This window comes from Manis pentadactyla, chromosome 16 (genome assembly GCF_030020395.1).
Source record: "Manis pentadactyla isolate mManPen7 chromosome 16, mManPen7.hap1, whole genome shotgun sequence".
In the NCBI taxonomy this organism is placed as follows: Eukaryota; Metazoa; Chordata; class Mammalia; order Pholidota; family Manidae; genus Manis; species Manis pentadactyla.
In genome coordinates this window covers 69,914,770-69,941,462 of record NC_080034.1, presented here as the reverse complement: position 1 = coordinate 69,941,462, position 26,693 = coordinate 69,914,770, and the positions used below count along the sequence as shown (strand labels likewise).

General features: G+C 45.4%; 1 protein-coding gene across 1 annotated transcript in view; it reads left to right on the top strand.

The window, feature by feature from the left end:
* TUBB2A (tubulin beta 2A class IIa) overlaps nt 1–26,693 on the top strand; it is a 34,177-nt gene that overhangs the window by 633 nt on the left and 6,851 nt on the right. The window contains exons 2-4 of the mRNA XM_057494237.1: nt 829–937; nt 1,327–1,437; nt 2,063–3,373. Of these exons, the coding sequence (XP_057350220.1) occupies nt 829–937; nt 1,327–1,437; nt 2,063–3,123 (1,281 nt within the window). The 3' untranslated portion in view covers nt 3,124–3,373. Of the gene's footprint in view, nt 1–828; nt 938–1,326; nt 1,438–2,062 lie in introns of the transcript that reaches the window.

The window sequence follows — 26,693 nt, the reverse complement described above, 5'->3', positions numbered from 1 at the left end:
GCAGTGTCATTGGGATGACAGATGTGATTAGAGGCTTATCGTTGGGGCCCACACAGGAGCATTTTCGATAACTCCCCTAATATGAGCACATCCAGACGCGATGATACATAAGGTCAGAGGCTGGCTTCCTGTCTGCCAGGCGGCAGGTGACCGTCTGGGGCTGTGATTACGCCTGCAGTGGGCGTGGGCAAGGCCGAGCCGGCTGCTGCAGGGGCGTGGGCGGGCGCCTGGACAAGGACCTGGTCTCTTCCAGAACCGCCATGTTGCCGCCCTCCTCCCCTGCTGCGAATGCACAGGGGACCGGGCGCCCTGCCCTGGCCGACTCCATCAGGGCCCCGGGCTCCTGGCCGGCCTTCCCCAAACATCCCCCGTGGTCAGAGGCCAGAAGCAGTATAGACAGAGGGCCGACTGGGGTTTGGGCCAGGAGACAGTGATCCCTGGAGGCAGCCGCAGGATGCGGTCCAACTGGTCTGGTCGGGCCAGGACCCATGCAGCAGCCAGGGTGCTGCGACATTCACCCCTGCCTGGGGGCGACAGCCTCCCAGCAGCCACAGCTCCCCCTAGCAAGGGGTGTACTGGGCCCAGCGTCCTTCCTCAGGGTCCTTCCCAGTACCTCAGTCTATTGCCGTAATATGGCTGATGCTCTGCAGATTTCCAAGCCCCTGCGCCGCAGCTGCTGCAGGCATGGAGGCTGCAGCTCTGCCGTCTGCCTAGGACTGCTTAGCTGTCTGGCCACAGTGACTGCTCTTCCAAGGACACTGGAGGAAGAAAAGGATGATTTTTAGAATGCAAGGCCATCATGGGATTTTTGTTTCCTCTTATTTCCAGTTTTGGGAGGTCATCAGTGATGAGCATGGCATCGACCCCACTGGCAGTTACCATGGAGACAGTGACTTGCAGCTAGAGAGAATCAATGTGTACTACAATGAAGCGGCTGGTGATTATTTGAATGTTTTTTGCCCAGTCAACCTTGCTTTGCATACCGTGCCAGGAGGAATGTACTATGAACATACAATTGACAGAGAAATGCTTCGTGCCTTCATTCTAAATGTCAAGTGCTAGAAAATACACTTAAAATTTCCTTAAGTCTTCTGCATGTGTGTTGTGACTAACCATGCTCATTCTCTCTTTTTTTAAAGAGCATCTACATGTGTGTTGTGACTAAACATACTCATTCTCTTTTTTTAAAGAAGAAAAGCTGTGCTCTTATTTTGTCTCAGATGCTGCAATGTTCTCTAATGAATTCTGCTGTAAAGGGCACAGAGCACAGCCCTGTGTGTGATGCCTTTGCCCACCTCTTGTCTAAGTGCAGCTGTGTTCTCACAGGTAACAAATATGTACCTCGGGCCATCCTGGTGGATCTGGAGCCGGGCACGATGGACTCGGTCAGGTCTGGGCCATTCGGCCAGATCTTCAGACCAGACAACTTTGTGTTCGGTATGTAGTCGCGATCAGTGGGACATCACGGTTCTTAGCGTTGAGTGCCGAGGTGCAGACTATGTGTCCACAGAGCCTAATTCCACCCAGCCACAGGCTGATGGTCACTCTGGACAGCCCCAGAAGTGTCAGCCTGCAGAGGGCTGCTGTAGGCCTCCCGCTGCAGAGCAGCCTGTGAAGGGTAAAGAATAAAGGGCGATGAAAAGCTTCAGATGGGCATTGGTTGGCTCGTGGTAATTTCAGTTGTCTTCTGGCAAAGGCCAAGGGCACAGGCCAGGACCAGAAGTTGAGACAACTGCTGAGGGCCCTTCTTGTCTGCTGACCACACTGTGCCTCTGGCCATGCCTGTTTATTGCACTGAATCAAGTATTTATAGGTTCTCTGTTCTTAAAAACCTGGTGGGTTTTGTTAAATCATCTGCTCAATTAGTAACCTCATACGAGCTAAACTTGGTTTTTATTTTATCATAATCTCCAGTGTTTTTTGAGTGTCACTGACATATAGAGAATTTTCTGTAGGTAAAAAAGAGTATCCGAGAAGAATCTGTAAGACTACTCCAAAGTGAAATTGACAGAATTCAGATTCCTTATGTTTTAGTTTTTGAATTTCTCCTTCCCTTTGGCAGGCCAGAGCGGAGCAGGAAACAACTGGGCAAAGGGCCACTACACCGAGGGGGCTGAGCTAGTAGACTCGGTCCTGGACGTGGTGAGGAAGGAGTCTGAAAGCTGTGACTGTCTGCAGGGCTTCCAGCTGACCCACTCGCTGGGGGGCGGCACGGGGTCCGGGATGGGCACGCTGCTCATCAGCAAGATCCGGGAGGAGTACCCGGACCGCATCATGAACACCTTCAGCGTCATGCCCTCCCCCAAGGTGTCCGACACAGTGGTCGAGCCTTACAACGCCACCCTCTCCGTCCACCAGCTAGTGGAAAACACAGATGAAACCTACTCCATCGACAACGAGGCCCTGTACGACATCTGCTTCCGCACCCTGAAACTGACCACCCCCACGTACGGAGACCTGAACCACCTGGTGTCCGCCACCATGAGCGGGGTGACCACCTGCCTGCGCTTCCCGGGCCAGCTGAACGCAGACCTGCGCAAGCTGGCCGTGAACATGGTGCCCTTCCCGCGCCTGCACTTCTTCATGCCCGGCTTCGCGCCCCTCACCAGCCGGGGCAGCCAGCAGTACCGCGCCCTGACGGTGCCCGAGCTCACCCAGCAGATGTTCGACTCCAAGAACATGATGGCCGCCTGCGACCCCCGCCACGGCCGCTACCTGACGGTGGCCGCTATCTTCCGGGGCCGCATGTCCATGAAGGAGGTGGACGAGCAGATGCTCAACGTGCAGAACAAGAACAGCAGCTACTTCGTGGAGTGGATCCCCAACAATGTGAAGACGGCCGTGTGCGACATCCCGCCGCGCGGCCTGAAGATGTCGGCCACCTTCATTGGCAACAGCACGGCCATCCAGGAGCTGTTCAAGCGCATCTCGGAGCAGTTCACGGCCATGTTCCGGCGCAAGGCCTTCCTGCACTGGTACACGGGCGAGGGCATGGATGAGATGGAGTTCACCGAGGCCGAGAGCAACATGAACGACCTGGTGTCCGAGTACCAGCAGTACCAGGACGCCACGGCCGACGAACAGGGGGAGTTCGAGGAAGAGGAGGGTGAGGATGAGGCCTGAGTCCCAGCTGAAGCCGGTTAGGGAGGGTTGAGGAGCGAGCACGGGGTGGGGGGCTTACTGGTGAAACATTCTGGCAGTTGGAAAGAAGCATGGTCACTAGGTGTGCGCACTGGTTCTCTGGTGCTCTTCACTGTTGCCTGTCTTTTTTGTGTGTCTGTAATATGACATCAGTATTTGTGCAATGTTTGAGATATTTCTGAACTACTGTTGTGATGGCTAAAACCACATAAACGTTCATGTTCTAATGGTGTCCTCTTTACTGTCTCCTTTTTTATTGAGTTCTTCATTTTCAGTTTAAATGTGACTTTCAGAGCACATTACAGTAAATTCTTCCTTCAGAAAAGGGAAGGGACATATAAAAGTTCAAATGAAGTTACTCCTTCAGTCTGGTAAACTGAACCAACCACAGTCATATCCAGTTTAAGATGGGAGGTCAATCCGAATTTCAAAATGCCTCTAAGTAAATACTTTATTGGCTGAAAGGATGCCTACCTGAAAGCTCACTAAATGTATTTTCATGTGGAAATCCTACTACACCTTTATTTCCTTTGCCAAAGTACTATTTGAATAGTCACTACATGCGCACAGCATGAAATTCTCAAGGACAGCAAGTGGAATGTCGGTCTCCCTTCGTATCCCTTGGTACAGTTTTCCTCCCTGGAGGGCAATCATTCTGAGCATTGTTATCTTTCCTGCCCCCTTACAGAGATATTCCATATATGTTCAAACCTATGTAGATTATTCCCTTTTTTCTTCATACACATTGTTCTGCACTTTTTCTCGAAACATGCAACCTTTAAAATACAGAAAACTCCTTTAAATGGATACATAGTATCCATTGTGTGTACCACATTTTGTTTAATTCCCTACCAATGGACATAGAGGTTATTTATACTTTCTCTTACAGTAGCATGCCACAATGAATACTTTGGTGCATATATCATTCTGTTACAAGAACAGCTAGCCTATAGGTTTCTGTGGAAATTTTCTATCAAATGGTGCCAATGCTCTTCCTTAGTCTGGGCCTGTTGGCTTCTCATTTTGGGGAGAGAAGTGGAGGGTAAGTTATAAACAGATGTACAAACTTATTTACATGCCCTTAGAGGAAGTAAAATCAAGAAAACTGTAGGCTTATGATTTTTCTAATTTTTACGAATGCAAACCTAGAAAAAAATTACCTTAAATCTGACCCTGTATTTATTTCATTCTACTTGATTCTATTATTTGTGCTTTTAAAAAGGAGAAAAAGAGGGAGGAGAAAGAGAAGGGGTGGGTAAGGGATTTCTGTATTAAAGAGGATATATTTGTATTTGAAAACAGTTCCAAAGTGTGAATAATGTCATTTTAAACAGAAAATAAGTTCGTTCTATCAAATGTCCCGTATAAGTGGAAAAGAGCAGCAGTTCACTTTACAAGTCTTATAATAGCATAAAATCTAGACCTAGTGATGAGCAAGGTCAAAGGGGTCAGGAACCAGTGGCCTCCACTTCAGTTTCCTGTATTTAACAGTGAACTGGCAGGTGCCATTCCTGCTGAGCTGGTGTAAAGCTTCCAACAGCCTCATTGAAGGGTAACATAGATTTTTAATTCCATGAACTCTTGCATCAGCTTCCAGGCCATGAATTCCCCACAACCTGTCAGATACATGATCAGCAACTTTGGAGAAGAGAGGAAGGAATTCCTGCCAGGTGCCTCTTGGCATACTGTAAGTATCATGCTTCTCTTTTCCACCTTGTGAGAAGAGGACAGGCAGGCACCCAGCAGGCCAGCCAGCTAGTCTGTCAGCCTACCTACGTCCACCCAGTGCAAAAGCTTGATTAGAACAGTGGGTGCCAGACCAGTCAAGCAGGTGCTCTGGAGCAAAGCTTTAAAAGCACAGTTTATAACATCAAAAACTGAAATGCATACTTAGGAAAGCAGGAAAATGCACAGACTAAAACCTGGACTAAGATAATTTTTGAAACTCATGGTTTGCTTTGTTACATTACCACTTTGTGATGGGACTTGGTGGTGGTGCTGGGTGGGGAGTAGGGGTGGGGTGTGTGTGTGTGTAACACTCCACAGAGGAAATGTTCTATCCCTTCCTGCTGTGCCACCATGAGGATATTCACTCCTGGAAGACACAGCACCTAAATGACAGGACCTGCTGGGATGTGATGCAGGAATCAGAGCTTGGGGTTAGGGTGGGGGAGGTGGAATCACCTTGAGGTCATCCCAAAAGTCTGAGAAGGAAGGTTCCCCAAGTGTGCTCCAAATTTGCCTGCACCTCTACATCAGCCTCAGAGATGATCTGAGTCGAGGTTAGGTTTCACATTGCCTCACTTTTAGATTAACAGAAATTTGAACTAAAAGTAACCTTGAGAGAGCGTCTGGTTTGGCCTCCTCCTTTTGTAAGTAAGGAAACCCAGGGGCAGAGTCCATGTCTGAGATCACAGAACTCCTGCCTGACAAATCAGATCTTGGACCCAGTATTCTTTTTTTATGCAGCTGCCTTTCTTGGGTCCTATTCTATACAAGGCCACATGAGGATTCTGCAGAAGGAAAAGAGACATTTTTGGCTTCAAAGGTGTCCTTGGTCCTTGGACAAGTCAGTGTCCCTGGATGGGTGGGGCATGGACGAAGTGCCAGGCCTTTGGTCTCTCACGGGGACATTGGCGGTAATGCTAAGCCTCCTGGTTGTAAAGCACCACATACACAATGTTCTAATGCAATTGTGGTTGCAAGAATATTCTACCAGAGGATAGTTACTGTGAAAAAAATAGCAAGTTAAGGAAAAATCTCTGGAATGCTACCTTCTACACTCCCTCATTTTAGTTAAGATGTGACTTGTATACTAGACAAAGCTAGTTGACACTCACTGGAATTCTGGTTTTGCTCTGGTGTCTAAAGAGAAATTCTATTGTGAGATCATGCTTTTCTCTAAGTGCCTCACTGTTGAGCCACTCACCTAGAAACAGACTCTCATACCTTTGCTTTTCAGGTGCCCCACCCAACTCCCCTGCCTCTCCTGTTTTCCCTAAGGCATGCTTGCTGACACACACCCAGAAAACCTTACTTGGGTGCAGTACATTTCAATCAAAATGCTTCACAGTCTTTTTTTTTTCTTGTAACTGAGTATTTTCACAAAGTAGAGCAACTATCACCACAATGTCATTCCAACCATTGTCATTACCCATAAAAGAAGGTCCCCGTTCTCCTCTCTCTCTAGCACCTGCCAACCACTAATCCTTCTATCTCTCTGGATTTGCCTATTCTGGACATTTCATATAAATAGATTCATACAGCACATGGTCTTTTGTGTCTGACTTTGTTCATTTAGAAAAATATTTTCAAGGGTCATCTATGTTGTAGCATGTGTCAGCACTTCATCACTTTTTATGGCAGAATAATATTCTACTATATGCATAGACCATATTTTGTTTACCAATTCCTCAATTGATGGCATTGAGGTTGTTTCTACTTTTTAGCTATTTAGAATAATGCTGCTGTGAACATGCATATATAGGTTATTTTGGGTATGTATACTTTCATTTCTCCAAGATATATATCTAGGAGTAGAATTGCTAGATCACATGGTAACTCTATGTTCTTAATCATTTTAACTCCCACCTAAGGATGTACATGCTTTCAAATTTTCACAGAATGCCAACATAAAATAGAGATCTGGCATTTTGAGCTTGTGCACGCACCTGGAGTCTAAAAATTTATGTCTCTAGACATAAATTTGCAAAGCGTTTTACGTCAAGAGCCTTTTAGAAATGGAGGGTTCTGTAGAGCTCTACTAGGATTCCCTCGGTTTACAAATTAAGGCTCATTGCTTAATAAGCAATGTCCCCAGGTCACCATGCCAGCTAGGGCTGATGTGCAGCTGCTGGCAGCAGTGGCTTTGAGTTATTTTTTTCTCTCACTTAAAAAAGCCTAGAGGCCCCCAGCTCAGGCCATGTCGCTCCATAATACCCGCTTTCTGTTTTCCCCTGTCACTGCCACTGGCTTTCACCTCAGGTTCTCCTCGGGCTGCCGGATGGCCAGGGCAGCTCAGGTCATGTCTGCATTCCAGGAAAGAAGGAGCAGGGGGAGGGGAGGTAAAAGGGAAGCTTCCCACTAAGTGAGCCACTTTAAAGATCTGGGGCAGGAGTCCCCCCCCAGTGACTTCTGCTTGTACTCCATTGGTCACCCTGTTTTGCAAGGAAGACTGACAAAAGTATTATTTTAGATGGGCACTTTATCCCCTCAAGGATTCAAAGGTTCTGTTAGGAGGGAAGCAGTGGAGAATGGACCCTGGGTGAGTAAGCAGCAGTCTCTTCCAAAATGAGGAAATAGCTAAGAGATCCCTTAGCTCCTCCGCCAGTGCTCTCTAGACATAAATTTGCAAAGTGTTTTATGCTAAGAGCCCTCATTTTCTTAAAGACAGAGCTGAAGACAGGATAAAAAATTCCTTGATCCATATTTCTGAATCCAGTTTGTGACTCTTCTTACTTTTAGGCCTAACTTTTAGTCAACTGATGACAACACATATCCATGACTTCTTGGGAAATTTCTTTTAATAACCTATAATGAAATGTCCATATTAGGGTATGCTGATCATGAACATTTATTGTCTAAAGCAATGGCATTTGTTTTTCATGATTATGTTTGCTGTGACATGCAAACCTGGTCACTGAGGAGAAAAAACCAAGACTGTGTTGGTGAACTGGATGGGAGGGTGGGCACCAGGAATGAGGAGATGAGGGACCATCTGGATCACTTGAAAGAGACTGTGGGTCACACCTGCCTAGGAAGAAACAGGTAGACCTCAGAGACTAATGCAGTCAAAAGGCCACCCCATGCCAGGGAATCTGTGGGATGCCCACATCCAGAAGCAGCTGGGAATCTGGGGGGTCAGCTGAGAGAGACAAGCCTTCCAAGGTTTAGGTAAGAAGATTCAAGTATAAGGTAGATGAGATCATTCAAAGATAATGCTGTGTGGAGCCAATTATGCCTAAGTGAGCCCGAATCTAGAGAAGCAACTTCTCAGCATCCACTTTCTCTTTGATGTCTGGGTAGACCGGCATGAGTCTAGGATCTCATAAATATGAGAGAGACAGGGAGTCAACACTTTACCAAATGCCTGCTCTGTGCTAGGAACATTAACAAAGAGTGGAGAGATATTTCAGTTGTATCATTTATTAACTTTGGAATCTTTAATACGTTACTTCACTTCTCTAAATCCCTCTGTAAAATAGTTCTTTATATCTATTTGTATAGAGGTTTAAATGTTATTAAGGTATAGTTAATGATAAGAAAGTGATAACAGCCAGTAGTTCATTTATTGAACATGTGCAGTTTATTACATATTTATCTCATTTCATCCTCACAGGAATACTGCACAGTTTGGGGGCTTCTTCTGATCATGTCCAAAATCAATTAAAAACTTGCCCATAAAATGGGTAATGTTGGGAAACTATTGGCACATATAATTAAAAATCAAAGGGCAGATCTTTCAGGTTGTATCATAGCCTGTAAATATCTTATCAGAACTTTCTCTTTTTTTATTACTCTCTTGGCTCTGCATTCTTCTGTTTTGGCTTCATTCTTTGTCGTAACCTCCCCACATAATGGAAATGTTAGGTTCACGTCACTCCTATTGCCAGAGGCCCAAAGGAAAGAAGACCTGGGCTGGACAGACCTGGGCCACATGCCCATCCTCGAATCACTCATGTGGTCAGGGGAAAGGGACCCTGATTGGCTGGCCTGAACCATGTTCCCTCCTCTGAGGTGGATGGGGAAGGGCCATGTGACTGGCAGTCTTATCCTTGAGGAAAGTGACAGTTTCTGGAAGAACTCAGGCTGAGATTAAGAAATTTGCCTCCCAAGCACTCATCTTTAAGGGGAGGGACTAGACGTCCTCCCCTCCCACCTTCACCACTGCATATGCCACCCTCCCTCCCTGGATATCTTATTTCACTTCTCTCTCAAAATGCTTTTCAGTTCTTAACATCATCTTCAGGTTCCACTTTTTCTCAGGACCCTTTCCTTACTCTGATGCCATGTGGCACCCTTTTTGTACTTAGGTTAACTGCACGGTCCTAGGAGTCAGGCAATCTCAGCCTGGTTCTGACATTTTCACTTCAATTTTGGTTATTGTTCATTGGTTCTCCATTCTGAGTGTTTTTAAATTCCATTTTTACCTCCACTCTTGGTTTATTTGTGGTTATGTCTTTCATGCTTACTCTGGAGTTTCATAATATAAATCTTTAATTTACCACCATCTACCTTCAGGTAACCTATCTCATTTCCTAGGGTGAAATCCTTATAGCAGCATGCTTCATTTGCATTTCTGTCTTCCATGCTTTTGGAGCCATAATTTACTTTCGTATATTTTGAAAACCCCACTATATATTGTCATTGTTTTTGTTTTTACCAGTTATCACTTTAATAGAGATTTTTAAAAAGAGACAAAAATTTTTAAAATACATGTTTGTTCACACATTCACTGTTTCAGGTCTCTTTGTTTCCTTCTGCCTTAAAAATGTCCTTTAACATTTCTCATGCAGATCTGTTGGCAGTGAATATTTCAGCTTGTGTTTGGCTGAAGCATTCTTTATTATGCCTCATTTTTGAAAGATGCTTTAGTTTTCATTTAGGTGGACAAATTGTCCTGTCCGCACTTTAAAGATGTCGTTCGACTGCCTCCTGACTTGTGCTGTATAAAATGAGAAGTCACTAGTAATTATCAACAGTTTCCCTGTGTGTAACACTTTATTTTTCTATCTAGCTCTTCTTAAGATTATCTCTTTATCACTATTTTCCAGCAGTTTTCAGATGATGTGCCTTGATGTGGTTTCTTCCATCTTTATTCTACTTGGGGTTCATTGAGCTTCCTGAATCTGTGAGCAGATAGTTTTCATCAGCTCCATAAAATTTTCTACCATAATTTTGTCAAATATTTTTCTATCCCCCTAATTTATTCTGGGATTCCAGTTACATGTATTTCAGATATCTTGACATGGTCTCACAGTTCACTGTGTTCATTTTTTGTTCAGTTTTTTCTCTGTGCCTTAATGTTTTGACTGCTAACCTTTGATTCACTGATCTTTTCTGGAGTGCCTAATCTGCTGTTAATCTCCTGCAAGTACTTTTCATCTAAGATATTATATATTTATGTCTACAACTTCTATTTGTGTCTTCTAAAATGTTTCCATTTCTCTCTTCTTCATGTTCATGTTTTCCTCTACCTTCTTGAATGAATGGCACATACTTACACTAGCTTCTTGACGGTCCTTGTCTCTTCATTTCATCACTTTTGTCATTTCCAGGTCTATTTCTGCGATTGATTTTCTTCATAGTTATGGGCCCTATTTTCCTGCTTCTTTGTAACTTTCGTCTAAATATAATTTAACTGCACCATTAAGGCAGTGCCTGTGAGGCATTTCCATTCTAGCTAATAGAACAGATCATGCCCAGTACCATGCGAGCTCAAGGAATTGTTTGGTCTACAACTGCTTTCCAGTTGTTGTTTCCCTATTCTCTACTAGCTCTTTGGGGTTTTTTAAATTAATTTTTTAATTGAAGTACAGTTGACATAACATTATAACAGCTGAAGGTGTACCACATAGTGACTCAACATTTATATACATTACAAAATGCCCACCAGGATAAGTGTAGTTACTCCCGTCACCATACAAAGGTATTACAATATTATTAACTATATTCCCTATGCCCTACTTCCCTCTCCATGACTTATTTTATGACTGGAAGTTTGTCCCTCTTTACCCCCTTCACCTATTTCTCCTCCCCACTCCTCCCCACCCATGGCAGCCACCAGTTTATTCTCTGTATTTATGAATCTGTTCCTGGGTCTTTGTTTGTTTATTCAGGTTTTTTGTTTTGTTTTGTTTTTATATTTTAGATTCCACATATAAGTGAAATCAACGGATGTTTGTCTTTCTCTCTCTGACTTACTTCACTTAGCGTAATTCCCTCTAGGTTCATCCATATTGTAGCAAATGGGTACTTTCTAATCTTGCTGTCACATATCACTTCTCAGCCAAACACTCAAGAGGACCTCTCTGCAGAGCTCAGAGCTGTCTTTGTGAAGTTCCTTTCAGTGCTGTACTCTGCCTTGGAATTCCACCTGATCTGGGCTCTGAATTCTGATTTCTCTCTCCTCAACTCAGTGAGAACCACCAAGTTTTGTCTGGGTCCCCCTTCCCTGCCCTGCAGCTGGAAACTGCTTCCAAGTAATAAGTTGGGACAATCATATGCCCATTTAATTTTTTTCCCCTTTCCATGGGTCACAGTCATGCACTGCGTGATGTCCTGAGAATCATTGCTGCATATATCTTGCCCAGGTTTTTAGTTATTTTGGTCAGCAGGATAAATGCCATCCCTGTTGCTCCATCTTAACCAAGAATAGAATTCCTTTCTTCATTTCCTTTTATTCAAAAGTGTTTTCTTTTCTTCTATCTGCTACTCCTCTATGGCCACATCTGTTCTGTTCATTTACCCTTGTATTCCTTTTAGTTTGGACTTCAGTTATTACTTTTTCTTTATTTGTACCTCTTTTTTTCTGTTCTTTCACTTATTTACAAATACTTCTTTTCTCCGAGATTCTCATTTCAGAGTTTTTCTAATTTTAATGTGTCCTGTCCTTTATGTTTGTTGATTTTTTCTTTTTCATTTAGCTAATTTGAAATTTTAGGGTATAATTTTCAGCAGCTTGGATCTGTTGTCTTTCTGGTATATTTTCATCATCTGTAGGGGCATTATTCTATTCCTAATTCACCTTGTTTTTATTAATAATTTTGTATGTGTTTAATCATGATCCTTTCCTGATGCCTATTTGTAAGTGAAATGAGTTTTCTTGCAGTTTTAGGAGTTAGAGGAAGGCCAGGATAGTTTTCAGAGCTGCCTGACTCTATAGCTCCCCCTTCTGTTGTTTTCAGAAAGTGTTATTATTATTATTTTTTAAAGCGGCCTACTTTCAAAGAGATTTCCTTCAATGCTCCCTCTATTTTTTTTTTGCTACTATTAATCCTATTGTGTATTATGGAATCTGCTTCCAGCAGTTTTTTAGTTCAAGAGTTCATAGGTTTAGTTTCTTGGTCTGTTTTTTGGTAGAGGCTGGTGAGTGGAGGGTGTTTAAGGGAGATTCAAAACTGTGGTTCCACCACTCCTACCTTCCAAGTATCTCAGGATACAGGCATTTCTAAAATCTCAGAGTTCCAATTGTGATGTTTCTATTTCATTATCCATTTACTTCAGCAAATATTTATTGGGAACCGCTATGTGCATGACACTGTGCTACGAATACAGGTATGAACCAACTTCTCAAGCCTTCAAGACGTTTCCAAGCCAGTGGGGGAGACAAATATAAGCACAATTAAGTACAAGCAGGCTGTGGGAAACCCTGGGAACATGCTGTGGAAACCGAGAGACATCAACGAATTTTCCTTGTTTTGAAATCAGGACAATTTTGCTGCAAGGACAAAAGGCGTGACGGAAAAGGAAAAGACAGCGAGTGAATAAAAATGGAACAGGCTCAATGCTCTGACAGGCAAGACTCCCAGTGAGTCTGGTCCTTCAGTGAGTATAAATACAGCATTTGAAAGATAATCCCACCGGCAAGCTTTCAGGCTTTCTGTTCGTGCCACAGTAACACCCTGACAAAAGACTGTAGCCTTGCTGATGCAGGAAACGAGGGGAGGAGTGATGGGCACCCCCCTTCCTTCCCTTGAGGCAGACAATCCTGGAGGCTGTGTGCTGGTTACCTAGGAAACAGCTTGGAAGTGACACTCCAGAAAATGTGCTGTCAGACAGCAGGAGATGCAATTGCCGATTTTTTTGGCTGGCATTCCATGATGCCAGGCCATTTTCTTAACCCTTCTGAACTGGCTTCCTCGTGTTCAAGGAGGAGATGATGCCTACCTCACAAGTGTGTGCTCATGTGTGTGTGTGCATGCATGTGTGCACATGGGCATGCACATGCACACGTGTGAGTGTGTCTGTGTGAAGCACCTCAGCTGACTGCAGAACACGGAAGGGGCTCACTGTGGACTTCCTCCCTCCCTTCCTGCTCATCTCATGAGCATGTCGTGCTCAGTAGGTGCTGTTGAACAAATGGGATACAGATCTGAGATGGAAACAGACTTGATGGTGAAGGAGAACTTAATTCAATTTTTGTAACTGGAATGGTATTTAACACTTAATAAGAAAGGTCATCATTAATTTTCAAGGTAACTACATCATGCATTTGGACTGTAAGGTGATGGACTCCACGATATAAAAATATATTTGGAATTCACAGTGTGCTTCGGTCACTTTCTTGATAAATTTATATAATCATGTTTTTCCTGAGTTTTTTCTGCAATTCCTTCTCTGTGAAATTCCTACTTATCTGATATTGGATCTCTGACTAATCTTCTAATTTTCCTATCAAACTCTTTCCTATATTCTTTCCCCTTCTCTTCTTACCATACTTTCTAGATTTGCTCATCTTTATCACCCAGTGTCTCAAGTAAGTTTTCATTTGTGCTGCTACATTTTTTAATTTTTAATGTTTAATATTTTAAATTTTTACTGAGCTTTTTCTTAATTCTTTATTTTTTATTTTGTATAGCATTTTGTTCCTACTTCATGGGTGAACAGGAATCTATTATCTGAGGAGATTCATGAGGTTTTTAAAAGGCACTTTCTTCTCCCAACATAATTACCTCCATGTTCCTCTTCTAATCTATATTTAAGCCTCTGTATTTCATGATAGCGTCTTTCTTCAGGTATCTGGTAATCTTTGGCTGTAGGCTCATTTTTAGGAGAGAGACATTGAGAAGTGAATACGAATCTCTGAGCCTACAGGTAGGCTTTTTGACCAGAGGATTCACTGGGCAAATTATGGGTGATTTTTCTGGTTATTTGCCTGAGGAACCATTGGTGACAGTGTACAGACTGCATGATAGCTGGATATTCGCTCTGTGATGGTGAAATTTTATGTGTCAACCTGGCTAAGCTATGGAGTCTAGCTGTTTGGTCAAACAGTAGTTCGATGTTGCTGTGGAAGTGTTTTGCAAACATGATTCACATTGACAATCAGTTTACTTTATATAAAACAGATTACCCTGCATAATACAGATAAGCCTCATCCAGTTGGTAGAAGGCCTAAGAGCAAAAACTGAGATTTCCCAGAGAAGAATCCCTTCCTGACTGAAACACAGAAACCCTGGCTGAGCTTCCAGCCGGCTGGCCTGTCCTACAGATTTCAAGCTCTGCTGGTTCTGTTTCTAGAGAAGCCTGACTGACACACACTCCTCTGCAATGTGATGTCACCGCTGCATCAGTCAAGAAGTGGCATTTATTTCTCTACCTCTTGAATCTGGGTTTAGCTATAAGATTTGCTTTTGCCAAGGGGACATTAGCATATGTGACACAACAAGGGTAGGAAAAGCATTTGTGAACTGGGGTGCCCTCTCCCGCCTGTGGGGACAGTTTTCTCACTAGCCTGATGATGAAAGCCCCCTGGCGGATGTTCCAGCTGACATCAGGCCAAGTGCCAGGCACGTCGGGGAGTCCCTCATTAGACCAATGACCCACCAGCCCCCGGACATGTGAGTGAAGCTACCCTAGACCATGAGGCCCTTCATGGACTGGCCCGTAACAAAACCACTCAGCCAACCCTCAAGTCTGTGATCAATATTCTGCCTTGATCATTACATTTTGGGGTAGTTTGTAATGTAGCAAAGGATAGCAGATAACATCATTATTACTATTCTTCTTGAAACGATCGCATGCCCGGAAGATGCCTGCCAATACCCTGCTGCTTGTGCCTGGCTGCCAGCGTTCTAGAAGCTCAGTAGCAGGCTGGCCTTCTCAGCATTCAGGATATAAATATTCACTTGACCCCTGAATAAATTAGGGCCCACTATGAAGTTTTAGAGGGCACCAAGTGTCCACACAGAAGACTGCCCTCACTTCTGCCCACAAGAGGGGTTCTCAGAATGTGCTAACCTGTTTCAATAACTTGCTGGAAGGATTCACAGAATTCCCTGAAAGTTGTTATGCTAATGGTTATGGACGATTCTGGGGAAAGGATACAGATTAAAATCAGCGAAGGGACAAGACACATGGGGAGGCATCCAAGAGGGGTCCAAGTGTAGAGGTCCCAAGTGTTCCGTCCCACAGAGTCAGGGACAGCCTTAACACTGGCATCCATGTACGACAACATGCGCAGAGCATTGCCACCCGAGCACGTACATTGGGCTGTGGTGCCCAGAGTTTTACTGGGGCTTGGCCACACTACCTGCATGGCCAACCTGTGGACTCCAGCCCCTCCTGGAAGTTGAGCCAATAAAATACCTTTAGTTTGCAGCTCCTGGGAGATCCAAACTGGTGCCATGTGGCCCAAAGCCCCCATCGTAAGATACCCTGATAGACTTCTGTGCCCATAGGCTCCAAGCAAACGAAGACTGTCCTATTAGTCGGGGCTTCCCAGGGGCTGAAATCACCTCCCAGCCACCAAGGGGAAAGGCCAGACCTCTCTTTGGGTAAGATTAAGTCTTCACTACACAGGCTACCCCTTGGTCTTTGGCTAAGACAATATAGCAAAACAACCACTTTCTGTGGGCATCTACGTATAATAGTATTTCTTAGAGCAATAGTAAACCACTATTCAATTCATCCTATAAAATCATTACAGACATCTTCATGTGTTTGTACCAAGTTAATTATTCTTTCCCTTCTTGGTCTGTTGTTATTTGTACCTTATGATATACTTACACAAGCAGTTTAGCATACAGATTAGCTGATGGTGAGCTAAATTCAGTTTTTCCCCAATCCAGTAATTTCATTACATCCTGAGGATGCTTTAACTCAATTTCTCAACATATTTGACTATCAATATGAGTACTATCACAAGACCTGTTTACATGAGGTGGTTGAATTTCACCAACAAGGCCAATGTCACACAGCACAGTATGATAACCAGAAAAATAGGGTCAAAAGACATTGCCACATAACCAGACCCCACTGAGTCGCTAACAGTCAGTCCAGCCCATCATCATACCCTGTGAGTGGGCGAGGCCACTCAGTTTCTGTGGGCTTCCACTTGACCTAGTCAGGTTCTAAAAGCAAGAGTGGTCTCCCCAAACCATGGCTCCACGTTTCAGGAATCTGGTATCATTGGGCTCAGAGACCGTGTCATCTCTTGCTCTGAGTCTCCTTAAGACGCCAATATAGACTGGATTTCCCTCACTGCATTGACTACTTATTCATTCCTTTATTTTCAGCTACCATTCTCCCTTCTCTGGGTTTATCACTTGCTTTTTACCAAACCTCCCCGCCGTTCCTCGGGAAGGGCGTTAGCTCTGGCCCCCGAGCTGGCTGAGATTGCCCGCGCAGTAGCGGTAACCGTGGCAAGCGCCTCGCGCTCCCGTAGGGGAGGCTTACCCGGGAGCAGAGCCAGGGGCTGTCCCAGCCACAGGCAGTCCCGCCGCCACTCTTAATCCCACTCTCGCTGGATGAGATAAACACACGAGCCACTCCGTCAGGAAGTTGACATCAAGACTCGAAAGCCTAGGGACAGCATCTTGCGTAGGGGTCATCCCCGCTATCGGCACAGTGGGGGTAGCCGTGGGCCTGGGACGACTGCATCAGGTAGGAAAAAAATAGTGGAGGTGAGGTGGGGAAGAATAGTAGAGTAATAGCACCCCAGACCCCACAGAAAAGTGGAGGAACCCACCCAAGGGACACTCCATTGGCCCCCTTCATGTCGAGGGTGAGTGCCCACTCATGAAGGGGTGTAAGCAAGCCCTTCATGTCTTCATCATCGCCTGCCCCAATTATCTACCAAACTATTTCTCAGGATGAAGTGCGCTCCTTGACCTGAAGAAATGTGACTCAGTGGTCCAAATTGGTACATCACCTCCTGTTCTGGCCCTTTTATCGTATCTCGAGCATTTGCTCCTATCATTGGGCATACCTTACCCAATCCAGAGGAAGCATCTGTTACTGCCAGGACCCATCTGAAGCCTCGAGGCATTACCAGGCCAACTTGACAGCTCTGTGCAGGGCCTTCTCCTTAAAGACTCTGCCCAGAGCCACCCACAGCCTGTCTCGTGGGCAGGGCGCAAGAGTTGGCATTTTGTGTCTCAGAGGGGGCAAGAGGACTAAATCTACATTCAGCCAATCTCTGCATGGTGCAGTACCCACATGTACAGTTACCTCATGGACCCAGAATGACACCCCAAGCAAGTGTATAAGGACTGCCACTTGCCCATTCCAAACACTTCCTGATCCCAGAAGGGGGTTCTCCTGGGCATCAACATGTCCTACTTAAATGCCCCCCTCACATTCCCATGGTGATTTCCATAAGGCTGTGCCTCATATGGGGATCCCTTTAATAGGGCAGCTAGCTATGGCCATCTGACTGACCCTTGGGCCACCACCCATGAGTCAGTGCAAACCCAAACACAGAGGCAAAATACATGCATTCCAGCCCTCTGAGCTGATTTGTTTTCACCTTCTCTGATCAGAGGGGCAGCTTTCCCAACAGATGCTCTCTGTTCACTTTGGACTGCCCTCCATAAACCAGGCAGGGCCTTGTGGGTCAACTCGGTGTTGTTCACAGGGCACCGTCCAAGGGCTGCAGGGTCCAGCAGCACCTCATGTAGTCCCAAAGCCAGTCCTAGGGGATAAGAGGATCTCTTGTGCACCTCCTCCTTGTGCTCCCTCGGGACTGTCTCCTGGTTAAGCCATGTCCAGTTTATCATGGAACTCTGCTTAGCGCCCCTCTCCCCATTGGAGAATTGCTGTGAAATCACCTAAGACATTATGGGTATTTCAGGTTTTAAGATTATTTTATGTCCTTCAGTCATAGGGGCAGTTTTAGCTAATGTCCAGTAGCAGGCTAGTAATTGTCTTTCAAATGGAAAATTTCTGGAGTTTTCAAGTGGAAATCCCAATGGTCATTTCTGAGTGGCACTCATAGACTTTTGCAATATGTGGTAGGCTACACCCCACATAGGGTTACTGTACAGATATTTGGTACCATCACCATCACCCCAGCCATATTAGCAACCTGTGTGGGCTCAGGCAATCTTACTGACTCCCATCTAGTCATCTAATCAATACTGACTGAGGGGTGGCTTTAAGTGCCTTCTGTTTTATAATATGAGGTAGGGGAAGCATTCCTCAATTAGACACACAGTATCCATCCCCATAACACACTCAGGTAAAGGAGATACAACCACTTTAGTTACATAGTCTGTTCACACATTTCAGTTTTCATCCAAACTTTCTCCTTAATCCCATCAACTATTTCCCAGTCTAACTGTAGCCCCTGTTAGAGCTTCACCAACAAGTTTCAGCATCACAGTGCACGTGGCTCCTGTGTCAAGGACTCCCAGCTTTCTTCCACCCTCCGACCATTGTGTCCACTTCATCCACATGCCCTGGGGTCCCCAGCTGGGGGTTGGTCCAAGGAACCTAGTCTCCTTGCCAGTCCTTCTCTTGATTTGATTGTGGGCCTTTACCTCAAGCAATTTCAGGCCAGATTTCTCATTGTCATCTTTGCCTTCCAACCTTTTTAATTCCTCCAAACCAAGGTGAATACAGCAGGTTTATTTAAGGCCCTGCTGTGTAAGGGGGGCCTATATAAGTTTCTGAGAGCACTGTAGTAAGACCTTTGTTTTGATCACATCAGTGTCCACTTTACGTGGTCTCCTGTCATGGGTCTCCTGACTCTCTGCTTTGTCTTTGCATTGTTTAGTAAATCTTAGCAATCTGTGCCTTCAGCTTAACTATTCCCTTTGGTGGCAGCCCAGATAGCTCAAAACATCCTGAATCCAAGTAAGACCCATCCAAGCACTCTGTCTTTCATTTTAATTATTACAGATAACAACTACCAAGGGAGAGATATTAGCTTGTTTCTTATTACTTTGCATTTCCTCATGTATCCAGTGAGCCAACTCCTCAGGAGTTTCAGCCATTATTTCTAGATTCCTTTGGTAACTCCTACCCCCAATAACTCATTGTAGCACAGCTCCAGTTATACCATAGGTGACCCTGTGGCTGCACAGGAACCTAAGGTTCATCATCCCCCACCCATTTATCCTTCCTCTTCCGGAACCAGATGTTTCAATGAGTCAGGGTCCAGCTAGCAATGATGTCCCACTTCTGACATCAACTGTGAAGCATTTGTGTCAACTGTGAAGTTGGAAGGAACAGTTTCCAAGGCCAACCTTACTTCTGACATCAACTGCAAGGTCCAGGGACCCCAAGGTCATCCTTAGGCTCGACGATTCACTAGGCAGACTCAGAGAACTTACCAAAAGCCATTATTCCTATAGGTGTTCTTTTTTTACAGGAACGGGATACAGATTAAAATTAGCAGACAGAAGAATGCATAGGGCAGAGCACAGAGGATTACCAAGCGCAGAGTTAAGTCAGGATGTACTACTTTCCCTGCACTGTTATCTGACAATATGCATGGAGTGTTGCCAACCAGAGAAGCTTGCCTGAACTATCTTGCTCAGAGGTTTTATTGTGCTTTGAGTTCATGTTTGTGGCCGTGCTTGACCACATACCCAAACTCCATCACCCACACCCACACCCACACACACATGCCATCTTCTCTTGGTCCTAGAGGTGCACACTACAGGCTTGGCCTGCTCTCGGGAGGACTCAGAGGGAGAGGCCTCTGTGGTTACTAGAAGTGGGCTAGGAGCAGATTGAGCAGGAAATACAGACATTTCAGGATTCGGGACATGGTCCAGAAGACAGGTGCAAGCTTTACATGGATATAACCTCTTGGTTCTACAAATCTCTCCTTTGGAGAGGGAATGGTCAAAAAAGGTTAAAGCATGCCTGCAGTTTGAATAGATTCTGCTATTCAGTTAATCTTACCAGCCCTTGTCAAATTTTTGACCTGACTCCCCTCCCTTACCACCATAGCTATACTATTACCTCTTCATTTCAGTTTTTCAGCAGTTGTTAATCCAAAAGGTTTACAAATGCATCTATAAACCTAGGTGCAGAATCTCAGCCCAAGAGAGAGCTTTCACCTTCCTTTCTTGCCAGAAGCCTTAAGACAAGAGGCTGAGGGATTGGGAGGACTTTCAAAACAGGAGTTTGCTGCAGCAGATCACATGTGGACAATCTTTGTGCCTGGAGCTGCTGCTCTGTGGGTCACACAGCAAGTCTGCCGGAACACCCACAAGTTCCATGCCCTGCTTCAGGAAGAACACAGAACTGTGGGCAATCTTCCTGAAGACAGGAACATCATCACGAGAGAACTACAGGATGGCCCTCAACAATCATCTGGCATTGGGCATCACCTGGCTTCCCAAGAGGAGACTTGTGGCAGTGGTCACAAGAAACCATGTGTTACACATGTCTACACCACACCAAGAATATGCACAGCAAACTCGGAAATCCATCACATTGCCACTGTCATCTCCACTTTGCCATTTACAAAATCTTCAGGCCCAATATCTCAGAGCCTTCTCAACTAACTAGCTTTCTTCATATTTCAAATTGTGATCTTTCCCTAATTTAATCTTTCATAATTATTCATTTTATTCTATTCCTAAAGATACCTCTTGTGAAACCCCCGATCTCTAAGGCCCTCTAACACCTGTCAGTCTCGCAACACCCTCAGCAGATGCTAACAGCTAGTCCTACAGGGCCCTCCAGAACGTGAAACCCAGCCCACTCCTGACACCTAATGGAACCAGCACCAGCCTCACAACGACTACTATTCCAACCCTAATAGCGTTTCACAACAAGTTTGTCTGTATGACACAGTGGGGGCGATGACCAAGTGTTCACAATGGTCCATTACTACCTCTACTTTGCTTCACCCGACTTTGGTCAGGTGGCCTCCCACCTTGGCCTGCCCCCAAGGCGAGCAAGCCCCCTTCACAGTTCAGTCTGAGGATACACTGAATACAGACAAAAGTACTCCTTTTGTAGCAACCTGATTTTGCACCTGCTTTCCCCACCCTCTTTCTGTCTTCATCCACAAAGGTCCTGCTAGTCCTGCTCACCCCTTGCTAGAAAAAAGCCTATTTGTTTCTGAGATTAGAGCATTTTCCCTGTTGCAAAAGTCATTTTGATTAAAGTTGGCTTTATCTAACTCTGGATATGTTCTTATTTGACAGGATAGTCTCAAGAGGAGCATGTTCAATAATTTCCCCAATATGAGCACATCTAGACATGATGATACACAAGGTCAAAGGCTGGCTTCTTGCCTGCCAGGCAGGAGGTGACTACCTAGGGGCTGTGATTATGCTGTGAATCCACAGGGTAGCCAGCGCCCTGCCCTGGCCGGCTCCATCGGGGCCCCAGGCGCCTGGCCGGCCTTCCCCAACCATCCCCTGTGGTCAGAGGCCAGAAGCAGTATAGACAGAGGGCCGATTGGGGTTTGGGCCAGGAGACAGTGATCCCTGGAGGCGGCCACAGGGCGCGGTCCAACTGGTCTGGTCGGGCCAGGACCCATGCAGCAGCCAGGGTGCTGCGACATTCACCCCTGCCTGGGGGCGACAGCCTCCCAGCAGCCACAGCTCCCCCTAGCAAGGGGTTTACTGGGCCCAGCGTCCTCCCTCGGGGTCCTTCCCAGTACCTCAGTCTATTGCCGTAATATGGCTGATGCTCTGTGGATTTCCAAGCCCCTGCGCCGCAGCTGCTGCAGGCATGGAGGCTGCAGCTCTGCCGTCTGCCTAGGACTGCTTAGCTGTCTGGCCACAGTGACTGCTGTTGCAAGGATGCTGGAGGAAGAAAAGGATGATATTTAGGATGCCAGGCCATCATGGGATTTTTGTTTCCTCTTATTTCCAGTTTTGGGAGGTCATCAGCGATGAGCATGGCATCGACCCCACTGGCAGTTACCATGGAGACAGTGACTTGCAGCTAGAGAGAATCAATGTGTACTACAATGAAGCGGCTGGTGATTATTTGAATGTTTCTTCCCCAGTCAACCTTGCTTTGCATACTGTGCCAGGCGGAATGTACTAGGACCAAACAATTGACAGAGAAATGATTCGGGCATTCATTTTAAATGTCAACTGCTAAAAAATAAACTTACAAGTTCCTTACGTCTCCTGCATGTGTGTCGTGACTAACCATGCTCATTCTCTCTCTCTCTTTTTCAAGAAGAAAAGCTGTGCTCTTATTTTGCCTCAGATGCTGCAATGTTCTCTAATGAATTCTGCTGTAAAGGGCACAGAGCACAGCCCTGTGTGTGATGCCTTTGCCCACCTCTTGTCTAAGTGCAGCTGTGTTCTCACAGGTAACAAATATGTACCTCGGGCCATCCTGGTGGATCTGGAGCCGGGCACGATGGACTCGGTCAGGTCTGGGCCATTCGGCCAGATCTTCAGACCAGACAACTTTGTGTTTGGTATCTAGTCACGATCAGTGGGACATCACGGTTCTTAGCGTTGAGTGCTGAGGTGCAGACTATGTGTCCACAGAGCCCAATTCCACCCAGCCACAGGCTGGTGGTCACTTCATGGCCACTCTGGACAGCCCCAGAAGTGTCAGCCTGCAGAGGGCTGCTGTAGGCCTCCCGCTGCAGAGCAGCCTGTGAAGGGTAAAGAATAAAGGGCGATGAAAAGCTTCAGATGGGCGTTGGTCGGCTCGTGGTAATTTCAGTTGTCTTCTGTCAAAGGCCAAGGGCACAGGCCATGACCAGAAGTTGAGACAACTGCTGAGAGGCCTTCTTGTCTGCTGACCACACTGTGCCTCTGGCCATGCCTGTTCATTGTACCTAATTTGAGTATATCCAATATTGAATGCAGTCCTATGAAAACAGCCTGTGAACATGGTGTTGCCCACCAAGCCCTGGGCCTCGATAGTGTCCAGGCTCACTGAGTAGATGGAATGTTCTTCCCTATAATCCAAATACTAACAACAGAGGGACAGAAAGGATGAGGTGATTCTTAGCAGCCCCATGAAGAAGCAGGACAGCTCCACATGCGTCATTTGTCTAAGGAGGCTGCCCAGAAGCTGATGTGGTCAGTGCTGTACCCATTAGAGCTCTCATTCAAGAACAACAAACTAGTTCTAAATCCAATGCCTCCCTAGATTATAAAGGTCTCAAAGCGGTGTTTCATCATGTGTGTGTGTATTGTGGGGGGGGTGTTCAGGAAGGGACTGGAAATATTTAGCTGGCAAAGGGAACACCAGGGGAACATGAAAAGTGCAGATACCTGAGAAGCATGAGGAAGACAGACATCATCAGCGCAGGAGCCAAAGCAGGATCGCGGCTAAATGGTTCACATCAGTGGATGTGGAGGAACTTCCTACTGCACGTCTTTGCAGCAGCCCCTGTTGGTACCTGCCCACATCCCTTTGGCCCTCACTCTTCCCAGACTCCCCACTGCATGCCCTGCCTGTAATGCCACAGTGGATGGAGGATGGGTCCCAGCACAGACTGGAGGTTAAAGAGCCCAGCTTCTCTGATTTCAGTGGGTCACCTCAGAGTGAAAATCACCTTGCATCTTGAGGACCCAGCAGGGAGCCCTGTGCCCCAGCATTGACCAGCTCCCCAGTGCAGCCTGGTGACTCCCCCCCTTTCCGGCTCAGTTCCACTGCACTTCCCACTGCCTCCTGGGATCAGCTCCCTAATGAACCTAAACTTAAACCCTTTGTCTCAGGTCTGCTTTTACTCACCAAAGAGGAGATGGTAGAGCAGTTTTCTGTTGCTGTGTAACAAGATACTACTAGGGCATCAGTGGCCTAAAACGTCACAATCACCTCCCAGTTTCCAGAGTCAAGAGTCTGGAGGGCATGCTGGGCCTCCTGCTCCGGGCCTCACACAGTTGACCATCCTGGGCGGCTCCCTCTGAAGCTCTTGGCCCCTTTCAATGCCCCTCAGGTGGTTGGCAGAATCCAGTTCCTCTCAACCTTGGGGCTGAGGTCTCTGTTTGCCTGCTGGCTGTTGACCGCAGGCTGTGCACTGCTCCTAGAGGCTGTCTGCCACCCCCTGCCACGTGGCCCTCTCCATGACATGGCAGCAGCTCCTTCAACACCAGCAAGGGCGTCTCTATTGCTTTCAAACTCTAATGTCCTTGTCTGCCACCAGCTGGAGGAAATTCTCTGCTTTAAAGGGCCTCATGTGATTAGAAAAGGCCCACCCAGATCATCTCCCTATTTTAAGGTCAACTGATTTGGGACCTTAATTACATCTGCACAGCAGTACCTAGATTAGTGTTTGATTAACACCTGGAAAAAGGTGTGTGCACAGCGGTGAATCTTAGGGCTGTCTCAGAACGGTTACAAAGAGACAGTTTGGGTCATGGAAAGAACATGATCTTTGGAATATCTGGCTCCAACATCTGCTCCTGTATTCATAGAGGAAGTGGTTTCTCTACTTACTAGTCATATGGCCTTGGGCAAGTGTAAACTCTCTGAGCCTTAGCTTCTTTTTCCAGAAAATACTGATAATGGTACCTACTTTAGAGGGTTATTGCAAGGTTTACATGACATAACATGGAAAGTATTGTCAGAGAATAATGCAGCAGTCAGTGCTGCAGTGAGCATCCTGGCAGGTGTTCAAGAATAGGCTGTGTGACTTCTTGGCAGGAATTCTGCAAGGAGGGATCAAGATCAGTGAATTTTGGAACATATTTTAATTTTAGAGTACATGATTTTCAGGTCCCTTTTGACCACAGAAGTCTATGGCTCTATGTGAACAGTCCTGGAAGCTTAATATACTTATTTATCAGAATAAGACCTTAATTGGTTTGTATTAAACTAGTTCCTTGGTGAAGACTTTCATAAGTGGGTGGAACCTATGGGCCCCAATGAGAGGAAGAGTAGCAAGAGGTGGGGAAAAGAACCAAAGAGGAAACTTAATGACCCTTACAATTTCACTTAGGACTAGTTCCAACTCAGCAAGTTTTGCATTTGCACTGGCAGGGAGCTACAGTGGAAATTTCTGCCTTAGGCTGGGCTTGGAGCAGCAACTCGTGATTTCGGAGGCAGCCCTGCCCGGCAGAGACCCCGTTCTCACTTAGCTCTTCCATGTGCTTTCCGACCTCCCTGTTTTGCTTTTCCCTCACTTCCTTTCAGCCCAGACTGAAGAGTGGACAGCAGGTTCTGTTCCCTGCCGTCGAGATCAGATCAGACTGGACAGGCCATCTGCTGACTCAGCTCCTGACCCTGGCGGGCCTCTTTCCTGGACTCAGCCTGTGCTCCCCACTGTGCAGGGTCTCAACCCATGTACTACTTTCAGCTTCATGTCTCCAACATCACTTCGGGCACCCAGTCAATGGGATCCATATGCCCCATTAATTACAAAACTGCCCAACCTTACAAGTCATCTGTGAATCAGCACAACATACAAGTATTCCCTGTGTTAACAAAAGCTTGACTTTGAAAAATCCAGTACCATAGCAATTTCTGGTTGCTCATTGCTTCTCTATTTTACAATTCACCCAAAGGCCCAGCTCTCCCCTCTTCTCTCAACACACTTGCAGCAATCAAGCTGTCTCTGGCCAGTGAGGGGAAATGACTGATTCAAGACCTCACCAACTTCTGGATTTTCTCCAAGGTAATTGGGAACACAATGTGCCCCTCCCTTTCTCTTTCCCCGTTCAGTTCTGGGAAATCTCTCAGATGATGCCTTTCCAACATATTTGTTTACATCTTCTTTAATCTCCTTCTTGTAGTTATCTACGAATTGTCATTATTTCTTTGTATCCAGAAATGATAATCATGAGTGATGGATGTAGCCAGTTTAAGAGCTGTGAAGGTCCAAGGAAGTCTTAGTTTCAGAGGCACAACAATATATCATTGAAAAAGATATTTAAATTTATATTTTAAAATGTTTCCCATGGATTATAATCTGTATGTTATGATATAAAAGTTAGGTTGCATTTGATTAATTGGTAATATGGTTCCTAGACATGAATTCAGCATTGATCATATTACTATTGCAGTGTTCTTTTCCTGTTTGGGGCTGTCAATGTCCCCACCCCATCTCAAGTATCTTCATAGGTCTTGAAAACTAGTGTTATGTTTATAGTGCCTAATGGTAAAATCAGCCATGCTGATATGATTAAGAGTCAAAGTAATAAATATTCCTTCTAATTAAGAAAAACAGGAGAATATTGACAGCATGTTCCACAAGCATCAGACTATGAGTGTTCAACAAAATTAGTATAATCAAACAATAAGTTTGACAAAATTAATCCACTCTAAACTTGAAATGATGCCTATTATCATTTTCATATACTTAACAGTTAGGCATAAATAATAACTGATTAGAGATAAGTAGTGTTATTTCTACACAGTCAAATCAAGTATTTCTGGCATCTAGTTGGGAAACAGAGGGAACAATGAACAAGAAACAATTTGGGGCTTTCTCTGAAGGCTCAGCGCTATACACCTCAAGCCCCAGGAGACTGGATTTTTTTTTATCACTGACTTGCTCTAGATCCAATAAGCACTTTAAACACATTTAAAAAATGTACCTCAATATCATTTTATAGCTAAAGAAAAGCACTCTATCTTATTTTGAGTGCATTTCCCTCCTAGGTATTTTATGAGTTTGGTGGTAGCTTGGTGGTGCTCCCCCTGCAAAGACTATTCTTGCAAAA